General features: G+C 39.9%; 1 protein-coding gene across 3 annotated transcripts in view; it reads right to left on the reverse strand.

The window, feature by feature from the left end:
* LOC122836030 (protection of telomeres protein 1-like) overlaps positions 1-17,058 on the reverse strand; it is a 62,568-nt gene extending 45,510 nt beyond the window's left edge. Inside the window, exons 1-4 of one of the 3 annotated variants that reach the window (XM_044125666.1) lie at positions 17,022-17,058; positions 14,891-14,988; positions 13,865-13,937; positions 11,129-11,214 (exon numbers count right to left, since the gene is read on the reverse strand). In XM_044125666.1, the coding sequence (XP_043981601.1) occupies positions 11,129-11,214; positions 13,865-13,937; positions 14,891-14,938 (207 nt within the window). In that variant the 5' untranslated portion in view covers positions 14,939-14,988; positions 17,022-17,058. Of the gene's footprint in view, positions 1-11,128; positions 11,215-13,864; positions 13,938-14,890; positions 15,025-16,739; positions 16,877-17,021 lie in introns of those variants that run through there. The other 2 variants (XM_044125665.1, XM_044125667.1) reach the window with 2 other exon arrangements.
* Between the last annotated feature and the right edge of the window lie 710 nt (positions 17,059-17,768).

The raw sequence follows: 17,768 nt of genomic DNA on the forward strand, positions 1-17,768 counted from the left end.
AAACTACAACCAAGTTCCAAGAGGGGACGGATTCAAGACATGGGTCTGTGAAGCCCTGGACGTATGAAGCCTTGGAGGTACAAAGGCACGGATGATCAGACACTTTGACAACTGAAGGTTGTCATGTTTGACCTGTAAGCTGACCTCAAGCTGAACAGAGAAATTCAACCTGGAAGACATTTGATCTGAGACACCAGTTGGTCCAGCCTCAAATGAAGCGACTTATGAAGCCTCATATGAAGCCTTGGAAAAGTGAAGCCTTGGACCTGTGAAGCCTTTGAACTATGAAGCCTTGAACATATGAATGGATGGACGATGAGATGTTTGAAAACTGAATGTCGTCTCATGTTCGACCTGTAAGCTGACATCAAGCTTAACGGAAAAGCTCAACCTGGAAGACATTTGATCAGAGACATCTGTGGTTCAGCAGCAGCTTGGACGACAATAATGCGCCTCGCTGAGATTGACACAGCTACATGTTCCACTGCTGAAGAAGACACAAGCGCTGCAGTGTTGGCTCACCTGACCCACATGGTGGCAGCAGAGAGGAAAGGATCAGACTCACTGTGTCCTAGGAGCAGAGGACAGGTTCTCATCTTCTTTGAAGCATACAGCATATTGAACACTTTCGCTTTTTGTCACATTACAACCAAAGAGCTCCAGGCATTTTGTAATGCCTGACGCATTTTACTTATGTGTCAGACCAAAATAGCAAAATGCATAACTGTGAAGGGTTAGAAAAAAAAACAGAGCAACAATTTTTCCAAAGGAAGATCTGGCTAGGCATCAATATTCCCTCTAAGGTGCACACCTGCGCAATCACACACTGCTTGCATATTCTCTGCGCACAAGAAAATCTATGTAGCGCATAAAATAAAGTCCAACGTATACTGGACATTGAGCTCAGACATCAGTTTTGACTATGGACCAATAAAAATTTTTTCTGTAAAAAAAGAAAACAAAAAATTGGAGAAGTCATGTAAACTTTGCAAAATGTATGTAATATCAATGTATGTATGATCTCCTGATAAAAAAATCAAAAATACACAGAAAAAAATAAAAAATATTCTGTATTACTTGGCGAGTGACAGGTGTCCAGCCAATGATACGATACAGTTCACTTTCACAGCCAATCATCGCATGCTATCGTGTGTATGTGCCTTGGTCAAATGCGCTGTGGCACCATGCAGATTAGCTAGGTAAGAATAGTCTGGTGGATTTAAGAGATGCGAAAGTTAACACTTTATCATGTCTAATAGGGACATCCACTCGCCAGGAAGCCAAAGTAAAAAAGAAATGCGCTTCTTCTAAGATTAAATGTCAGAGTTTGTGCAAAAAGAAGAACAGTACAGTGTACAGTGGAGTGACCGTGTCAAGGAGGCAATGGGGACCTCATCAGGTGATGGCACAAATACTGGTGAGATTAATCTTTTTATTAGGAATCTCTGTTATCATATTGATGCTCGTTTTTCAAAGGATGAATTAAAGGAATGGTCTACATTTGACATTGAGGCATTGAGTTCAGACATTTTGACTATGGATCAGCAGACATTTGTACACTGGCAAAGAAGTATGAGGTCATTCTCCCCCACCCATCAAGACTATGGAGTCCATTAACAGTCAATATGATGAATTCAAATACATAATGAAGCAAAAACTTAAGCGGGGTCAGTCAGCACATTCTCAGATATGGTGATGCAGCACTTAGATGTGAGGAGCTAAAGAAGATTTCACAGCTCATGGATATTTGTGCTATATTTCAAACATCCAGTACCAATTGTGAAAGGAGATTTAGTTGAATGAATCATATAAAAACAGCATCCAAAAATCATCAAAATCATCGAAAGTGGCACATTTGGACCAGCTGATGCGCATAAAGTCAAAGCAAGAAGCAGATGGAGCCATCAACCTGGGCAAAGTGTACAACCACTGGAGAAGTGAAAAGGCATACATGAAAAAACTATGTAATTAAATATTTTACAAGAATTTATACTGTATCACCAGCTACATTTTGCATAATTTTTTATTGTGCAAAATGTGAATGTTATTAATCTGAACAAAAAGCTGTGTCTGAAAGGTGTAATGTCTCATTTCTCACCCTGGCTAAAGCAGGACTCTTACTCATAACATACTACGCATCTCATGAAAAGCAATGTTTTTGTTTTTTTCATTTTAAGTGGGGCAAATTGCTTATATTAAAAGCAAACAAATGAAAGGGTATTACACCAGTATAACTGGCGTGTGGCCACGGCGTGCACATCCGATGATGTCCTCAGTGTACTCAGGAAGCTTGTGTGTATGCCCAGATACATAAAAAATTAGAGGGAACGACAGACTGGCGACCTGTCCAGGGTGTACCCCACCTCTCGGCCGGAACACAGCTGTATATTGAATATATCTAATATTGAAGAGTAAGTTGTTCTACACATTAGGAGTAGTGACAGCAAATGCCGGGTCTCCTCTGCTTTTCAGTCTGGTTCCGGTAATATGTAAGAGTAGTTTATTATTTGACAGAAGTGTTCTAGAAGTGCTCTCTAAATTCTCCCTAGGTGTGAGTGTGTGTGTGAATGGTTGTGTGTCCTGTATGTCTCTGTGTTGCCCTGTGACAGACTGGCGACCTGTCCAGGGTGTACCCTGCCTCTCGCCCGGAACGTAGCTGGAGATAGGCACCAGCAACCCTCCCGACCTCATTAGGGACAAGGGTGAACAGAAAATGGATGGATGGATGGATTGCTTGGCATGTATTTATATTCAGCCCCTCTTACCCTGATAGTCTTTAATTAAAACCAGTATAACCACAGCCATCGCAAGTGAGTCATGTAACTAGTTAGAGTTCATCTCTCAGTTTAACCTCAATTCAACCTCAGTCTCAATGCAGCTGGACTGGTTCTGGCCTCAGAGGTTCTTCAGAGAAGAAGAAGACCACGTAACTCAGCCAAAAGTTCAGGTGCGCCCTGGTGGTTCTGTTTAAGGCAGACCGAAGCCCCTTTTCCACTGCATGGCCAGACCCAGCTGACCCAATGTTTTTAGCATTAGCACTTCCAGCCTGCTCCCACCCCGCTCCCTGGGACCCCGAGAGCTGTGGTTCCATTCGGTATCATAACCGAATTACTTCAACAAATGTTGAAGTAATTTATCCTGTGGCAGCTGAAGGAGGAACAGCTTATCCTGCTCTCTCTTGTCCTTACTGATAACTTTGCCTGAGTTATTTTTAAAGTGACAGTTTTTATAGTTATATGTTACTTCTTTGACATCATAACTGGACTACTTCTAACCTAAAGGACCAAGGGATTTTCTTACTTTTATTTTTTACCTTACTTTTCTTCATCTCCAAATTGAACCAGGACAAAATGCCTCTGGCCGACCCCAGAGACCTCAGCAGTATTATACAATGACTTCAATCTATAGAAATGAAGATCAAACTGCTGGAGGTGAACTTTGAAATCAACGCTAACTGTGGAAACGAGACAACTCTTCCTCAAAACGACGGAGAGGTCGTACGCCTCGCATCAAGCAGCCCACCCTGGAATGCTCTGGGTGCCAAGCCGAAGCAAAAGTCTCACACTGCGGATCCGATGAGACGACTGTCAGGGAGAACCCTTCACCTGGACAAATCGGCGTGGCCGGCTCTGAGCCGAAACCCACCTTCAACTTCAACACCTGCTCCACCAAAGAAAAACAAACAAGCAGCTGCAACCAAAACAGCTCCACCGACTCCGCTCCCAAGGACAGAGCGACCAGCCCAAACCTCAAAACATTCTGACTCTGTGGGAATCCCACTGAAAAACAGATTTTCTGCACTCCAGCCTGAGCCTCTGAGTGAAACCTCACCATCAAACATCAACAATGAGGCAAGACCAACACATCCACCCCCCAAAACCCTAAAGGACAAAGCGACCACCAGGAAAACGAAAGGTACGCCAAAAGTGCTTATTGTTGGAGATGAAGCAATAAATGGAATCAGTCACGTCTGCAATCCCAAGAAAACCAGAGTGATTTCTTTTCCTGGTGACACTGTGTCTGATTTAACTCGCAAAGTTCTCTCTCTAACCGCTGATCAGCCAGATATTGAGTGTTTAGTTGTGCATGTTGGAGCCAACGATCTGGCAAAGCAGAAATCTGAGATTCTGAAAAAGGACTTTAATATTCTTTTGAACACTATGGGAAAATTAAAAATGAAGTTATTTCTCAGTGGTCCAATTCCAATTCCAGGACACACTCCAGGCTGGGCATGATAAACAAATGGCGGATTAAAACCTGCTCTACCAGCTCAGTGACCTTCATCGATAACCTCTGGATCGATTGGCAGCGCTTTCACCTTTTTGGAAGAGGCGGACGCAATCTTAATAAACATGGGATAAAGCTACTCACTGCAAACCTTTTTTATTTTATCAACAAGGACAGCAACGTCATCATCGCTTCAGAAGAACAGGCTCGAGGACGTCTGATTAGGATGGAACCCTCCACGTATCAGGAGCCAAAACAAGCTGATACAACATCGACTGGAGACGGAGCGACTGGTTCCCTTCCTCCTCCGCCCCCTCCTTGCTCATCCACTCATTCACAGGATTCACAAGACACCTTTGGAGAAATGTCTTCTGGACCAGAGTTTCTCAATTTTACAGACGGAATGAATCAACAGGTTCTACTTGGGACGTCTCTCCTTAGCACTCATGTAACAGACCTCACTACATTTAAGCCACCTGCCTCTGATTTCCCAGAGGATCCATCACTCTGCGTTTCTGAGGTCTGAGGCCGGGGTCCAGATATTATTTTTACACCCGTCTTCCCCCAGAATGTGTCTGGCCCCCCGGCACTGCAAAATAGGACATTACCTGTCCGGATCACTACAAGAAAAGCTACAAAAAACAGAAACATAAAATACAGTGGACCTAATTCAAACCTCAGACGGTTCCCCTGCCTAAAGGAACCTCAGATTCAAGAACGTTTGGCCTCCAAGTCACTAAAATTAGCTCTTTTAAATACCAGATCTCTCTGTGCTAAAGCTCTATTAATCAATGATTTCATCACTGAACATAATATCGATGTTATGTTCCTGACAGAAACATGGTTGAATGACAATAATGAACCGATCGTACTAATTGAATCTGTGCCTCCTAACTACAATTTCTTAAGTGAGAATAGAAAACATAAAACAGGAGGAGGCGTGGCTTCAATATTTAAGAATACTGTAAATAGTAGTAAAATTTCTTTGGGTCACTTTACTTCTTTTGAGTATCTTGGAATTGAGATTAAAGGCCTCAAATGGACTTTAACACTAACTTTATACAAAACTCCAACATATGTGGAAAATTTCTTTACTATCTCTTTACTAGAGATAGAAGTTGAATGAACTTCTATCTCTCGTATGTATTAATTATGAATGCTTAATAGTTGTTGGTGATTTTAACGTTCATGTTGACAACCCCCAAGACAGAGGGGCTAAAAAGCTTTCTAATATCTTAGAGACTTTTGGTCTAACACAACATGTCAAACAAGCAACACACACTCAAGGACACACACTGGACCTGGTTATCAGTAAGGGTGTGAATATTTCCAATGTCTCTGTAACTGATGTCGCCCTGTCGGATCACTTCTCTGTTATCTTTGAAAGTTCTTTATCCTTTAATCCACTTGGACAAACAGCAACAATCACAAAACGTTCTCTCACTGAAAGCAGAGCAGAAACATTTAATCAAATCTACTCTTCTTCCTCACTCTTAAGCTTTAATGACGTAGATAAGTTGGTAAATGATTTTCAGTCTAAAGTTTCAGATATCATTGATTCCATTGCCCCAATTAAAATGAAGGTTGTGTCTGGTAAGAAGAAATCTCCATGGAGAAATGCACAAATAGTTAGATCTGCAAGACAACTCTGCCGTAGGGCAGAACGAAAATGGCGTAAAACTCAACTTCATGTTCATTATGACATCTATAAAGAAAAACTATGTTACTATCATTTAACACTCAAACATGCAAGACAGGCCTTCTTTGCAGATGTCATAAACAAAAACATTAACAATGCTCGAGCTTTATTTGCAACAGTTGACAGGCTCACAAATCCTCCTATCACGTTACCACCTGAATTTCAGTCTATTGCTGCCTGCAACCAGTTTTCCAGTTTCTTTTCAGAGAAAATTCAAGGAATCAGAGGATTGATCTGCACATCCACTATAAAGTCAGTACCAACACTGTGCCCACACAAAACAAATACAGGAAAAATGACCCAATTTCAACTATTTAATTATAAAACCCTAGAGGAAATTATAAGTCAGTTAAGCTCCAGTTCCTGCTGTCTGGATGTCCTACCCACACATTTCTTTAAGAAAGTCTTGCCTGTTGTTGCTATTGATCTGATCCAAATAGTAAACTCATCGCTCTCATGAGGCGTTTTCCCCCAGGCTTTGAAAACGGCAGTAATCAAACCACTGATAAAAAAGAACAATCTAGACAAATCACTACTGCAGAATTACAGGCCAATCTCCAACCTCCCATTCATCAGCAAAGTTATTGAAAAAGTTGTGTGTAAACAGTTAAATAGCTTCCCAACGATAACCAACCGCTTTGACTCCTTCCAATCTGGTTTCCGGTCTCACCACAGCACAGAAACTGCCCTCGTAAAAGTGTTCAATGACATCCATATAAATACGGACTGTGGGAGAACCACAGTGCTGGTTCTGTTGGACCTCAGTGCAGCTTTTGACACTGTTGACCATGAAATATTACTGAATCGACTGGAGAGTTGGGTCGGACTCTCCGGTCCAGTGCTTAACTGGTTTGAATCGTACATAAAGAACAGGGATTTCTTTGTTTCAATTGGAAACTTCTCATCAAAGAGGTCAAAGGTCACATGTGGGGTACCCCAAGGTTCAAGCCTAGGACCCCTCTTATTCAATATATATATGCTCTCACTAACTCAGGTTATAACAGGAAATAACATTAGCTACCATAACTATGCAGATGACACACAGCTCTACATTACGATGTCACCAGGAGACTCAGAACCCATCCAATCACTGAACAGATGCTTAGAACAGATAAATGTGTGGATGTGCCAAAACTTCCTCCAGCTGAACAAAAACAAAACTGAAGTTATTATTTTTGGACCTAAAGAGGAACGATCTAGAGTCAGTGCACAGCTTCAGTTATTACAACTAAAAACCAGTGATCAGGCCAGAAACCTGGGAGTAGTGATGGACTCTGACCTGAACATTCAGAGCCACATAAAGACAGTCACAAAGACGGCCTTCTATCACCTGAAGAACATTTCCAGGATTAAAGGACTAATGTCTCAGCCAGATCTAGAGAAACTCATCCATGCGTTTATCTTCAGTCGTATTGATTATTGTAACGGCGTCTTCACAGGCCTGTCCAACAAATCAATCAAACAGCTACAGCTGATCCAGAATGCTGCTGCTCATGTTCTCACTAAAACCAGGAAGATAGAGCACATAACACCAGTTTTAAAGTCTCTCCACCGGCTCCCTGTAGCTCAAAGAATAGACTTTAAAATACTGTTGTTAGTTTATAAATCACTGAATGGTTTAGCACCACAATACATTAAAGATTTGCTGCTGTTGTATCAACCTTCCAGACTTCTCAGGTCTTCTGGTTCTGGTCTGCTCTGCATCCCCAGAACCAGAACCAAACGAGGAGAAGCGGCATTTAGCATCTATGCACCAAAAATCTGGAACAAACTTCCAGAAAACTGTAAAACAGCTGAAACACTGACTTCCTTTAAATCTCAACTAAAAACCCACTTGTTTAGAGTTGTACTTGAAACATAATCAATTGCAAATTTATTGACGGAATCTGACTATGTTTTGTTTTTATTGTTGATTCTATGTTGCATTGTATTTTTCTGTTTGATTTGATGTAAAGCACTTTGAAATGCCTTGCTGCTGAAATGTGCTATACAAATAAAGTTTGATTGATTGATTGATAACAAAATGGAAGCAAAGAAACTGAGAATCGTCAGTCATTATTAGACTGACGATTAATAATAATAATTTATTTTGCTAAATTATTAAACTTAAGTAAATATTATGATTGAGGTCCATAAGCAGACCACCTGAAACAAAAAAAAAAATTGGAAAACAAAACAAAACAAAAACTCAAAAAGGGAACTAGGGGCATCAAGGGTAAAAAGATCAAAAGGGCAGGGGCTCAAGCCCCCTCCGTGCATGTGCCTGCATCTCCCAGATCTCTGGGTGAGAGGAGCACTAAACTTTCTCGATAGCTGTGTCCGAATTCAGGGGCTGCATCCTTCAAAGTACCCGATGTATGTAGCACGGGTCCTTTGCAGGCTGCAAATAACAAAGACCAGAAGAGAGAAGCTGTGAATTCGGACAGGTCTATCCTTCAGCTAACTGAAGGTCTAGCCTGTGGAGGAACCTCCACCTCAGCTTATGTTGCTTAGCAAACGTAATGCTTGAAGCACAGAACGGCAAAGAAAATAACCAGAGCCGAAGTTTGTTTTTCAGCCATATTTTACTCCTGATGTCTGTATAATTCTTCAACTTTTGTAGTAAAGGCTGTTATATAGTATAAAAGAAACGTTAGTTTGATTCTAAAATGTTCAAACATGTATAGCACATTTTTACCATGAATGAATATAAGCAAATTATTCATTTATCAATTATAATACTCTCCAAATCTCAGAAAATAAAATAAAACTATTATGCTTTGAAGGCTTAACTTTAATTAGTCAAACTGATTTGCTCAGGAATAAATTAGATACTTCAATCACAGATTGTCTTTCACATTTGGAATCATCTCCAGGCTTTGGTTAATGCCTTTCCTTAAATAAAACATGTTGGAGTTGGTAATATATTGTTGTGATTGTTAAAGCCAGGAAAAAGCAACTTATGGCAGAACTCAGATACTGGAAAATAGTAGCAAAACTCTACTGTGGAGCTAGGCCTGTCACAATAAAAAAATTTTGCAGCGCGATTAATTGCCTCAAAAATTATTGCAATAAACAATAATATTGTTTGAAGACCTTTTTACACTGATTTAATGGAAATGACGTAATAATGCGTGCAATTTCCTGCCAAAGATAGATACACTTTATTTTTAAAAGAACATTTACCACTGGAACTGATAAAATAAACATAACAACCAAAAACAAAAATAAAATGGATTCTCAGTCTCCATTAAGAAAACTGTACTTGAATAAAAACACCAAAGTGTAAATAAATCCTGCATTCAACCAAAAGAGTGCATATTATGAAGTCTGTATACCATACTGCCCTTCAGTAATCATTAGAATTAAATAGAGAAGATGGGCACATCCGACTACCTGGTGCAAAGTTCACACTACACGTTAGTTCACACGTACATTTTCCCCTTATGACAATCTTAGAACATTGATCGTTCTAAGATTGTTGCTTGTGATTTTGTAACCGATCATCTTGTAGTGTGTGGTGTGTTATGGTAGATTGTTGTGGCCGCTTTGATCTAAACCAGGGGTTTTCCCCACTGGGAGCGTTAACGCAGCCTGTTGAATGTGACAGGTCGCCAATCAGAAAGCAGGGATTCTCCTCCTTCTTTCTGAGGGAAAATTACAGAGGGGAATCCCAAACAGCTGACACAGCGCAACCTGAAGTTCAGCGGACATTGGAGATGATATGTGGAAACAACACTGTTTATAAAACATTTCGCACAAAGAATATAGAAATGACGAGGGAGTTAAGCCTTTTTTCATTCAATGTCATCAATAGAAAGAGAAAAAGGCCGGAAGAGATGATAAAGCCTATAATTAAAATGACGTTGATAGTTTTAATTTATCCTACGATTAACTGATTAATCGTTTATTGCGACAGGTCTATGTGGAGCTGTCCCGTGACGCAATGGTTAGAACAGTGCACCGTTTACAGAAGCCAATCACCACAATCCGGGCTTGTAGTCTGCTGAGAGGCAACCAGGACCTTCAGGCCCGTCACTGCAGCTTTAGGATGTTCTCTTGACCTGCTCAGTAATTTCAGTGAATTTGGGTCAGTCAGTTGTTGTTGGTGGTCTTTTGACACAGTTCATAGCCTTTCCCATTTGGGCATGAACCATCTCAAGAGCATCTAACAGCTCTACACCTGAGCCCAACCCAAACCAAAATTACATGCTTGATGATTGGATCGAGTTGGACTTCTATGACATATTTTTAATAAGCCTCTAATGCGTACAATACAGAGGGAACTAAACGAGAATGCTCAGCATAAAGATGTGTTAATTACAGTCTAAATAGAGAAGGAGGCAGTTCACTCTGTTGAAGAAAGAAAGAACGCAAGGTGCAGAAGTTCAGACTGTATCAAGAGCAGCACACTGCATGTACACATGGCCTCGCTCTGCTCTGATCCTCTTAATCACACAAGTGACAGAACGGAGTAGTAAGACACTAAACCAACGCTAAAAACAGAAGTTCCACTACTAAGTTAGAAGAGGTCTAGCAATTTAAGCTAATGTGACAAATTTACTTTGGACTCAGGTCTGTAAATACAGTCATTTAGTTTAGTTGGATCAGGCCTGGATATGTGCTTGGGCCAGGCTGGATTTTTTTTAGGGTCTGATCTAAACTTTACCAGGAGCCACCCAAGACAAAGGTTTGGGTTAGAAAGAATCACAGGTACTTTGTCCAATGCCAGAAAGACATTTTGATCATGCTAATGTGGAAATTGTTGGGTCCCAGACCTCACCCAAGGGGTTCCGTCACCGTTTAGCCATGGTTGATATTACTGAATATTTGCCTGAGGCAGCCTGCTACCATCCATGTAATCTGCTGAGGTTACATGGAGATTTTTCTGCACATGGGTACCCAGACCCGGCACTTTGATCCACATATCAAAGTTCCCTTGGGAACTCTCTGAAACAAGGGAACATTACCAGATCTACTGGCCAACAGACTGCATGAAGGACCTTTTCACTTATCTAAAATATATCTGAACTAAGCCCACATGTCTTAAAACATAAAATTAAGTGATTTTTGGTTGAGCATGTCCTCTAGTACAGCTTTAAGGATCCACTTCTCCAGTTCCTGGCTAACAGAACTGGACCTGTTGATATCAGAGATGAGTGTCACAGTGTCCTGCTCTAATAGACACGGGTTGCAGGAGGCTAGATTTTTACACAAACATACCCCTGGGTTGACTCGGTGGCTGAAGCTCTCGGCTAATGCTCCAAAAATGATCATGTTCATGGACATTCTCTGAATGGCATCTTCTTCTGAAAAAATAGAATAAAAAAATAAATCAATAAATATGTTTCAAGGTAAATTGTATATCACATTAGAACACTATTAAAATATGTAGTATGTCACAGGGACACAGACCTAGAGCCTGTCACTGTACTGCTGTGGCTGTGCCGAGGTAGCAAGGTGGTGAAACCCATGCTGACTAACTGCATCTAGTACCTGTAATACCTCATATAAAATAATTATTTACATCAGGCTTTCTGCAGGGTGAAAGAAAACATTGTATAAACATGATAAATTTGTTGTTTTCTTCTGCTTACTTGAGGAAAAAAACACATTGTTCCCCAGCCAGCTGAGAAACCCTCCAGCATGTATTTAATCATTGTTCAATTCCACAAGAACTCAAGTCCACAGATGACTCTATGATATAGACAAAAGTGCACCACTTTGTTGGAGAATGAAATAAAGCTATAAACTTCTAGAAATATACATTTCTAACTAGATGAGGCAAGTCCTATCGGCGTAGTGATTATTGTTCTCTGGGTCTCTCTAACATCTCAGTTTCAAAGCTCTTAATTGGTGCTGATTGGAAATGGAGGCAGCTGGCCAGTGACTCCAGAACAACTTGAGATCCAGCTTTAGATGCCCCACTGTTTTTCACTTGCTCTGCCCATTTTCTCTCTTTTTGTCTCACTTGTCCCATCCATTCGCTCTTTTTGTCACTCTCTCTCCTTTCTCCCTATTCTTGCCCTCTTTTCTCCAGCCAGCCATGATTTTGTTAAATACATCTAATTTATTCAACACTGTGTTTGCAATTTGCATTGCTTTCCTTTGTTATGGTTCAAGAGCCAGACCACAACATGGTGCAGAAGAAGACTTATGTTTCTGTCAAAGCAACTCCAGTCTAATTTTCTTTTATTATGTTTCGAAATTACAAATAGCCCTAAAATGTTATTAATGCATACAACACTTGTAATAAAGAACAACAAAGGTATTTGACACTTACATTTTGAAATGTTGTAATTTATGAAAATACATAATCTTTTTTTCTGAAAGAAAATACTGTGGTTGTAATTTGCAACATTGGAACAAATATTTTTTGCCAATTTCACTTAAAAACTGTTTTATGGATAAAATGGCTTGTTCTTAGAAAAATTTAAATGTCAAAAATGGGTCTTTTTGAAATGAATGGATGCTGAAGATGTGGTTCCCAACGTTAGCTGATAGTCAGCCTTTGTTAACTCCGCCAAGTTGCTAAGCAGGTTTGGGGAGAAACTTTCAGAGTTGATTTCTCTGAAATTTCATTTTCTGAGTGTCAACACAGAAATGGCCATATCTTCTTTATTTCCTTCTTGATTTACAGGTGTCTGACTTTGGAAAGCACTTTCAGAATCTGTAAATAACTGATTCTATGTAAATAACTGAAAATGCCCTCAGGGGGACTTGTTCATAGTTTTATGTTGGACAGTCACAAATCTTAGAATTCCAAAGATTCTAATATTTCTCATAAAATTATGTCACTAGTAACTACTCTTAGTCTGGGGATTCTTTGTGAATATATGCCCAGCTTTCTCTGTTTGATTTAAGTGATGACAATCTGGATCTAGTCTGGGCTGCACAGTGGCGCAGTTGGTTGAGCTGCTGCCTTGCAGCAAGAAGGTCCTGGGTTCGATTCCCAGCCGGGGATCTTTCTGCATGGAGTTTGCATGTTCTCCCTGTGCATGCGTGGGTTCTCTCCGGGTTCTCCGGCTTCCTCCAACAGTCCAAAAACATGACTGTCAGGTTAATTGGTTTCTCTAAATTCTCCCTAGGTGTGAGTGTGTGTGTGCATGGTTGTTTGTCTTGTATGTCTTTGTGTTGCCCTGCGACAGACTGGCGACCTGTCCAGGGTGCACCCCGCCTCTCGCCCGGGACGCAGCTGGAGATAGGCGCCAGCAACCCTCCCGACCCCATTTAGGGAAGAAGGGTGTAAAGAAAATGGATGGATGGATGGATCTAGTCTATTTACTTTACAGCTTAATCTTCCAGTGGTATGAACACGTTTGGGTGATGCATTTGGAAACCTTTTGATGCACTGGGAAAAGGCAGAAGAACTGGATTATGGGTCTTATAATATACTCTCAGGACATTAAGACAATTTTAACAGATATGTAAAAGAAACAACCATTTTTTAAAAGTTACATACCCAAAGCCATAGATATGAGCTGTTATAATAGTGTGTATGTATCTAGGTTCATATGAGGAAGTTGCTTCTAGTTATTTACATCTGTGTGGGTTGTTTCTTTAGGTGTGTGAATGTCTGCAGTAGTTGGACGGTTGTGAGAGCTGTGTGACACCTTCCCTGGAACAGACTGACATGTTCAAGTCCTTTGTGATTTGTGTCAGGCTTTAGTTTCAGCATTGTTTCATAGCCCAATATATTTCCAGGCAAAGGGATTTGTAATTCCTGTAGGGACAAATTTTAATCCAGCTGACCAACAGTGCGCACCAGGAGTTGTGGGGTTAATATCAGAAACATAGTTATTTTCAAGTTATATTTTCCAGTTGACAGATCAGAGGCTGGAACCAAGCTGACAACCTCCCCTGACCAATGACTTCTACATGGGCCACAGCTTCCATCAACTACTTTCCTCGATAAGGGACAACCGTGGTGAATGAGAGCGATGCTAATGAAATGGTTACCATGAATGATGGTTTTCAGGATCCAGTCACCAGTTGCTGCCCTCACAAGCGGCCCTTTATGAATCACTTCACCCTTGAAAAGAAAATACACCATCATAAATACTGAAACATGATTGGTTCTTACTAGAGCTTGTCAGAAACTCCAGTTAGAACTTGTCAGCTGGTATTAACATCAGAGAATTATGCAGGGATGTCAGGTAGCTTGTGGAAATGAAATAAGAGAAAGACAGCAATCATTCTCTTGCTTTATTGTTATCAACTCCGCATTTTAATCAAGAAAGAAGAAAACATGCACAGATTAGAACAACATACCACAGTGCTGCCGGTTCAAACCTTAATCCACTTTAGAGCCCATTCTCCTTCAAATCCCAAAACTAGCAGTGACTTTGTGCTATTTGTATGTGGAAGCTTTGGGTTGAATTTTCCAACTTACTTCTCCTCAATGTGATTACTTTACTGGGACAGCTGAAAGCTGGGATAACTTTTATAATTAAAAAAATTTTCACATACTGTATATGATACAGATAACCTGTGAAAAGATCAATCTCTTCCACCTCCTCCCAGTGATACTATTGATGTCTGAAGAAAGGCACCACTGCTGGTCTAAACAACCAATCAGAGCCAGGAGGACGGTCTTCGTGCTGACATTACACCTCATGTACACGATGCTAAATGCAAACAACTTAAACATTTCAAGAAAATGCTTTATCAGTCATCATCATTGGCCATTCTAACTAACCTGAGAATTCCTGGTGGCAGAATATAGAATGCTAACTAGTACCTTTCGATAGTTAGCATTGGGAAAAGGTAGAAGAACTGGATTATGGGTCTTATAAAATACTCTCAGGACATTAAGACAATTTTAACAGATATGTAAAAAAAAACAAAAAAAAAACCCACATTTTTTAAAACAGTTACATAACCCAGCTTTACAGCAGTGACCAGGAAAGTAAATCTTAATCAGCTTCTGAGTTTTTCACTGCTAGTGGAGGGAAAAAAATAAGACAAATGGTGACTCAAACAAACCTTGACTGTTTTGTTGTTGTGGTTAGTGTTTGGGCAGAGGAGAGGCATGGGAATCCTGGTCAGGTGTGATGGTACCTGGGAGCCTGGCCCCGACCGCTCTGACATAACATACACAATCATGATGTTATGGTGACCTGGGATAAAAACCACAAAAAAAAAATTCTCATCCAGCGCAAACATTATATTAGTATTATCTACACAATACTACAACTAAAGGTCTTTTATGTAGAAATACACGCACACATTTATACATATATTGTGGAATCAATAAATGTTATTGTTTACATCCAGAAATTTTATGCATGCGCACATTGCTGGAGGGCAAAAAGAGGCTTCTTTTACTTGCCATCCTGAGCTGCTCCGTTCAGGTAGAACAATTTTGATAAAATGAAACCTGGAGATCAGTAGACTGACCTCTACTGACACTGATACATCACCCATCCCATATTTTGGGCCAATATTTGTGTCATTTGTCTTGTATAGGCATTGTCCAATCCATTAATGCCTTCACTGATCCAATACCTATACTCTTAGCTGGAACCCCAAAATGAGAGCATGTAACACCAGTATTGGCTTCTCTGCATTGCCTGCCAGTTTCTTATCGGATTGATTTTAAAATTCTCTTATTGGTTTTTAAAGCTATAAATGGCATAGCCCCAACTTATCTCCAATACCATTCCACTTCTAGAACATCCATTCATCCATCCATTTTCTGTTCACCCTTGTCCCTAATGAGGTCGGGAGGGTTGCTGGTGCCTATCTCCAGCTACGTTCCGGGCGAGAGGCAGGGTACACCCTGGACAGGTCGCCAGTCTGTCACAGGGCAACACAGAGACATACAGGACACACAACCATTCACACACACACTCACACCTAGGGAGAATTTAGAGAGCACTTCTAGAACACTTCTGTCAAATAATAAACTACTCTTACATATTACCGGAACCAGACTGAAAAGCAGAGGAGACCCGGCATTTGCTGTCACTACTCCTAATGTGTAGAACAACTTACTCTTCAATATTAGATCTGCCCATAGTCTGGAACACTTCAAATCACTCCTTAAAACTAATTTTTATTCTTTGGCATTTCCATAAGGTCTGACATTGTAATTTATTTGTCCTGTCTGTTTTAATTTGTGTTCTTATTTTTAATTTGTCCTCTGATGTGTTTTAATCTATAGTTTTATTAAAACTGCACAGTACTTTGCTGCAGTTAATATCTGTTTTTAAAGTGCGTTATAAATAAACTGACTTTGTCATAGACCAAAGAAGTTGATCACCAGGACATATTTATCCTGTTTTTAGTAGCTAACCTTGCTTTAAGCTTCTCCAGAGCTTTTCTCCTGAATTGCTGCTGGTTCATAATGTTCTCTAGCAGTAAACACGACTTTTAGTCATGTTTAGTGACAAAACGTCACTAAACTGCGAAAACGATGCAGTTGGCTTCGGTAAATCATCACATACAGATTAAAACACGTTTCAATGTAGATATGCCTACTATTGAAGCAGTGAAATCCCAGCTTCCAGTGAAATCCGAGACTAAAAAGACCCAACAAATCCCCATTAAAGCCACATTTTGAATCAGAAAAGAAATCTAGTTTAACTTTTAATGTAGGCCGTAAGCAAGAAAAGTTTGTCAAAATTAATAAACTAAATGAAGTAGGGCTATTATACAATGCTGGCTTATCGGTAACTCTTGCAAAGCAAAACATGATTTTTAAACCGAGTTTGGTCTCGTTGACAATGCGTAATATCCATAATTAAACCATTCAGAATATGTTTTCATGTATACTTTAAGTTTCCCTGAAAACCCTGGAAACTACAATGACAATAAGAAAAGGACAACTTACGTCTACAGGAAATAACTGCTTTCCCTCTCCTAGTTTCGAACAGGCAGGAAATTCCTCCGATGCGCATGCGCACAAAGAAACCAAACAGCTACTTAAAAATGGAAACACAAACCACGACTGTAAAATAGAAGATTTGAAACTATAAATAAAAACTTAGACGAAATAAGCTATAGAATCTACATATAGTCAAAGAAAAAATACAATCAAAGACTCGCACAGACTTCGTTTATACACAGTGCAAGTGGTAGGAGATGATTATCTAGCCAAAATAACCTCACAGACAGGTACGTGCAGAGGGAGGCTGGGCTGAGGAGGCTTGAGTCCAGGGGCGGATCTACTGGAGTGGCATGGGGTGGCAGTTGCCATCCCAGCTGAGAGCCTTGCCACCCCTGTTGCCACCCAAGCTGGGGACAATGAATTAGAGTTCAATAAATAGTTATGGCAAATCGGACAGTAAGCGCCTGAATCTATTTTTTCCGACAACATTGAATGCAACACAATGTAATCTTACACCTACTGCCAAGTATTTTTTTTTTTTATTGCAAACAAACAACATATATGAACAACATAGAACGTTAATAATTACACAAATACAACATCAGAGGGCTTTACAGAACATAGAACAATTATTTTACAATGTCAAAATTAAATCGGTGCTCGAGGGTTGTAGTTCTTTAAGGGCAGTTATGATTTGAATGGCTTTAACATTTGAGCTGATTTTTAAAGATTCTATATAGATATTAATATAAGATAATAAGATCTGGAAATTAGGCTTTTGTTGTAAACATTTGGAGGTATGAATATGATATTTACCATAAATAATAAAAAAGTTAACAAGATATAAAAATTCTTTTTTGACAAGTTCACATTTCTCTATCCCAAACAAAATATCCTTATCTGTTAAAGTAATATTGAGCTTTTTTTGATGAAAAAAAAATTGACATATCTCTCCAGAATATTTTGGTGTAATTACAATCCCAAAAAAGATGAACAAGCTTTTCTTCATTATTTTTACAAAAAGTACACATA

The sequence above is a fragment of the Gambusia affinis genome, linkage group LG08 (assembly GCF_019740435.1).
Source record: "Gambusia affinis linkage group LG08, SWU_Gaff_1.0, whole genome shotgun sequence".
NCBI lineage: Eukaryota > Metazoa > Chordata > Actinopteri > Cyprinodontiformes > Poeciliidae > Gambusia > Gambusia affinis.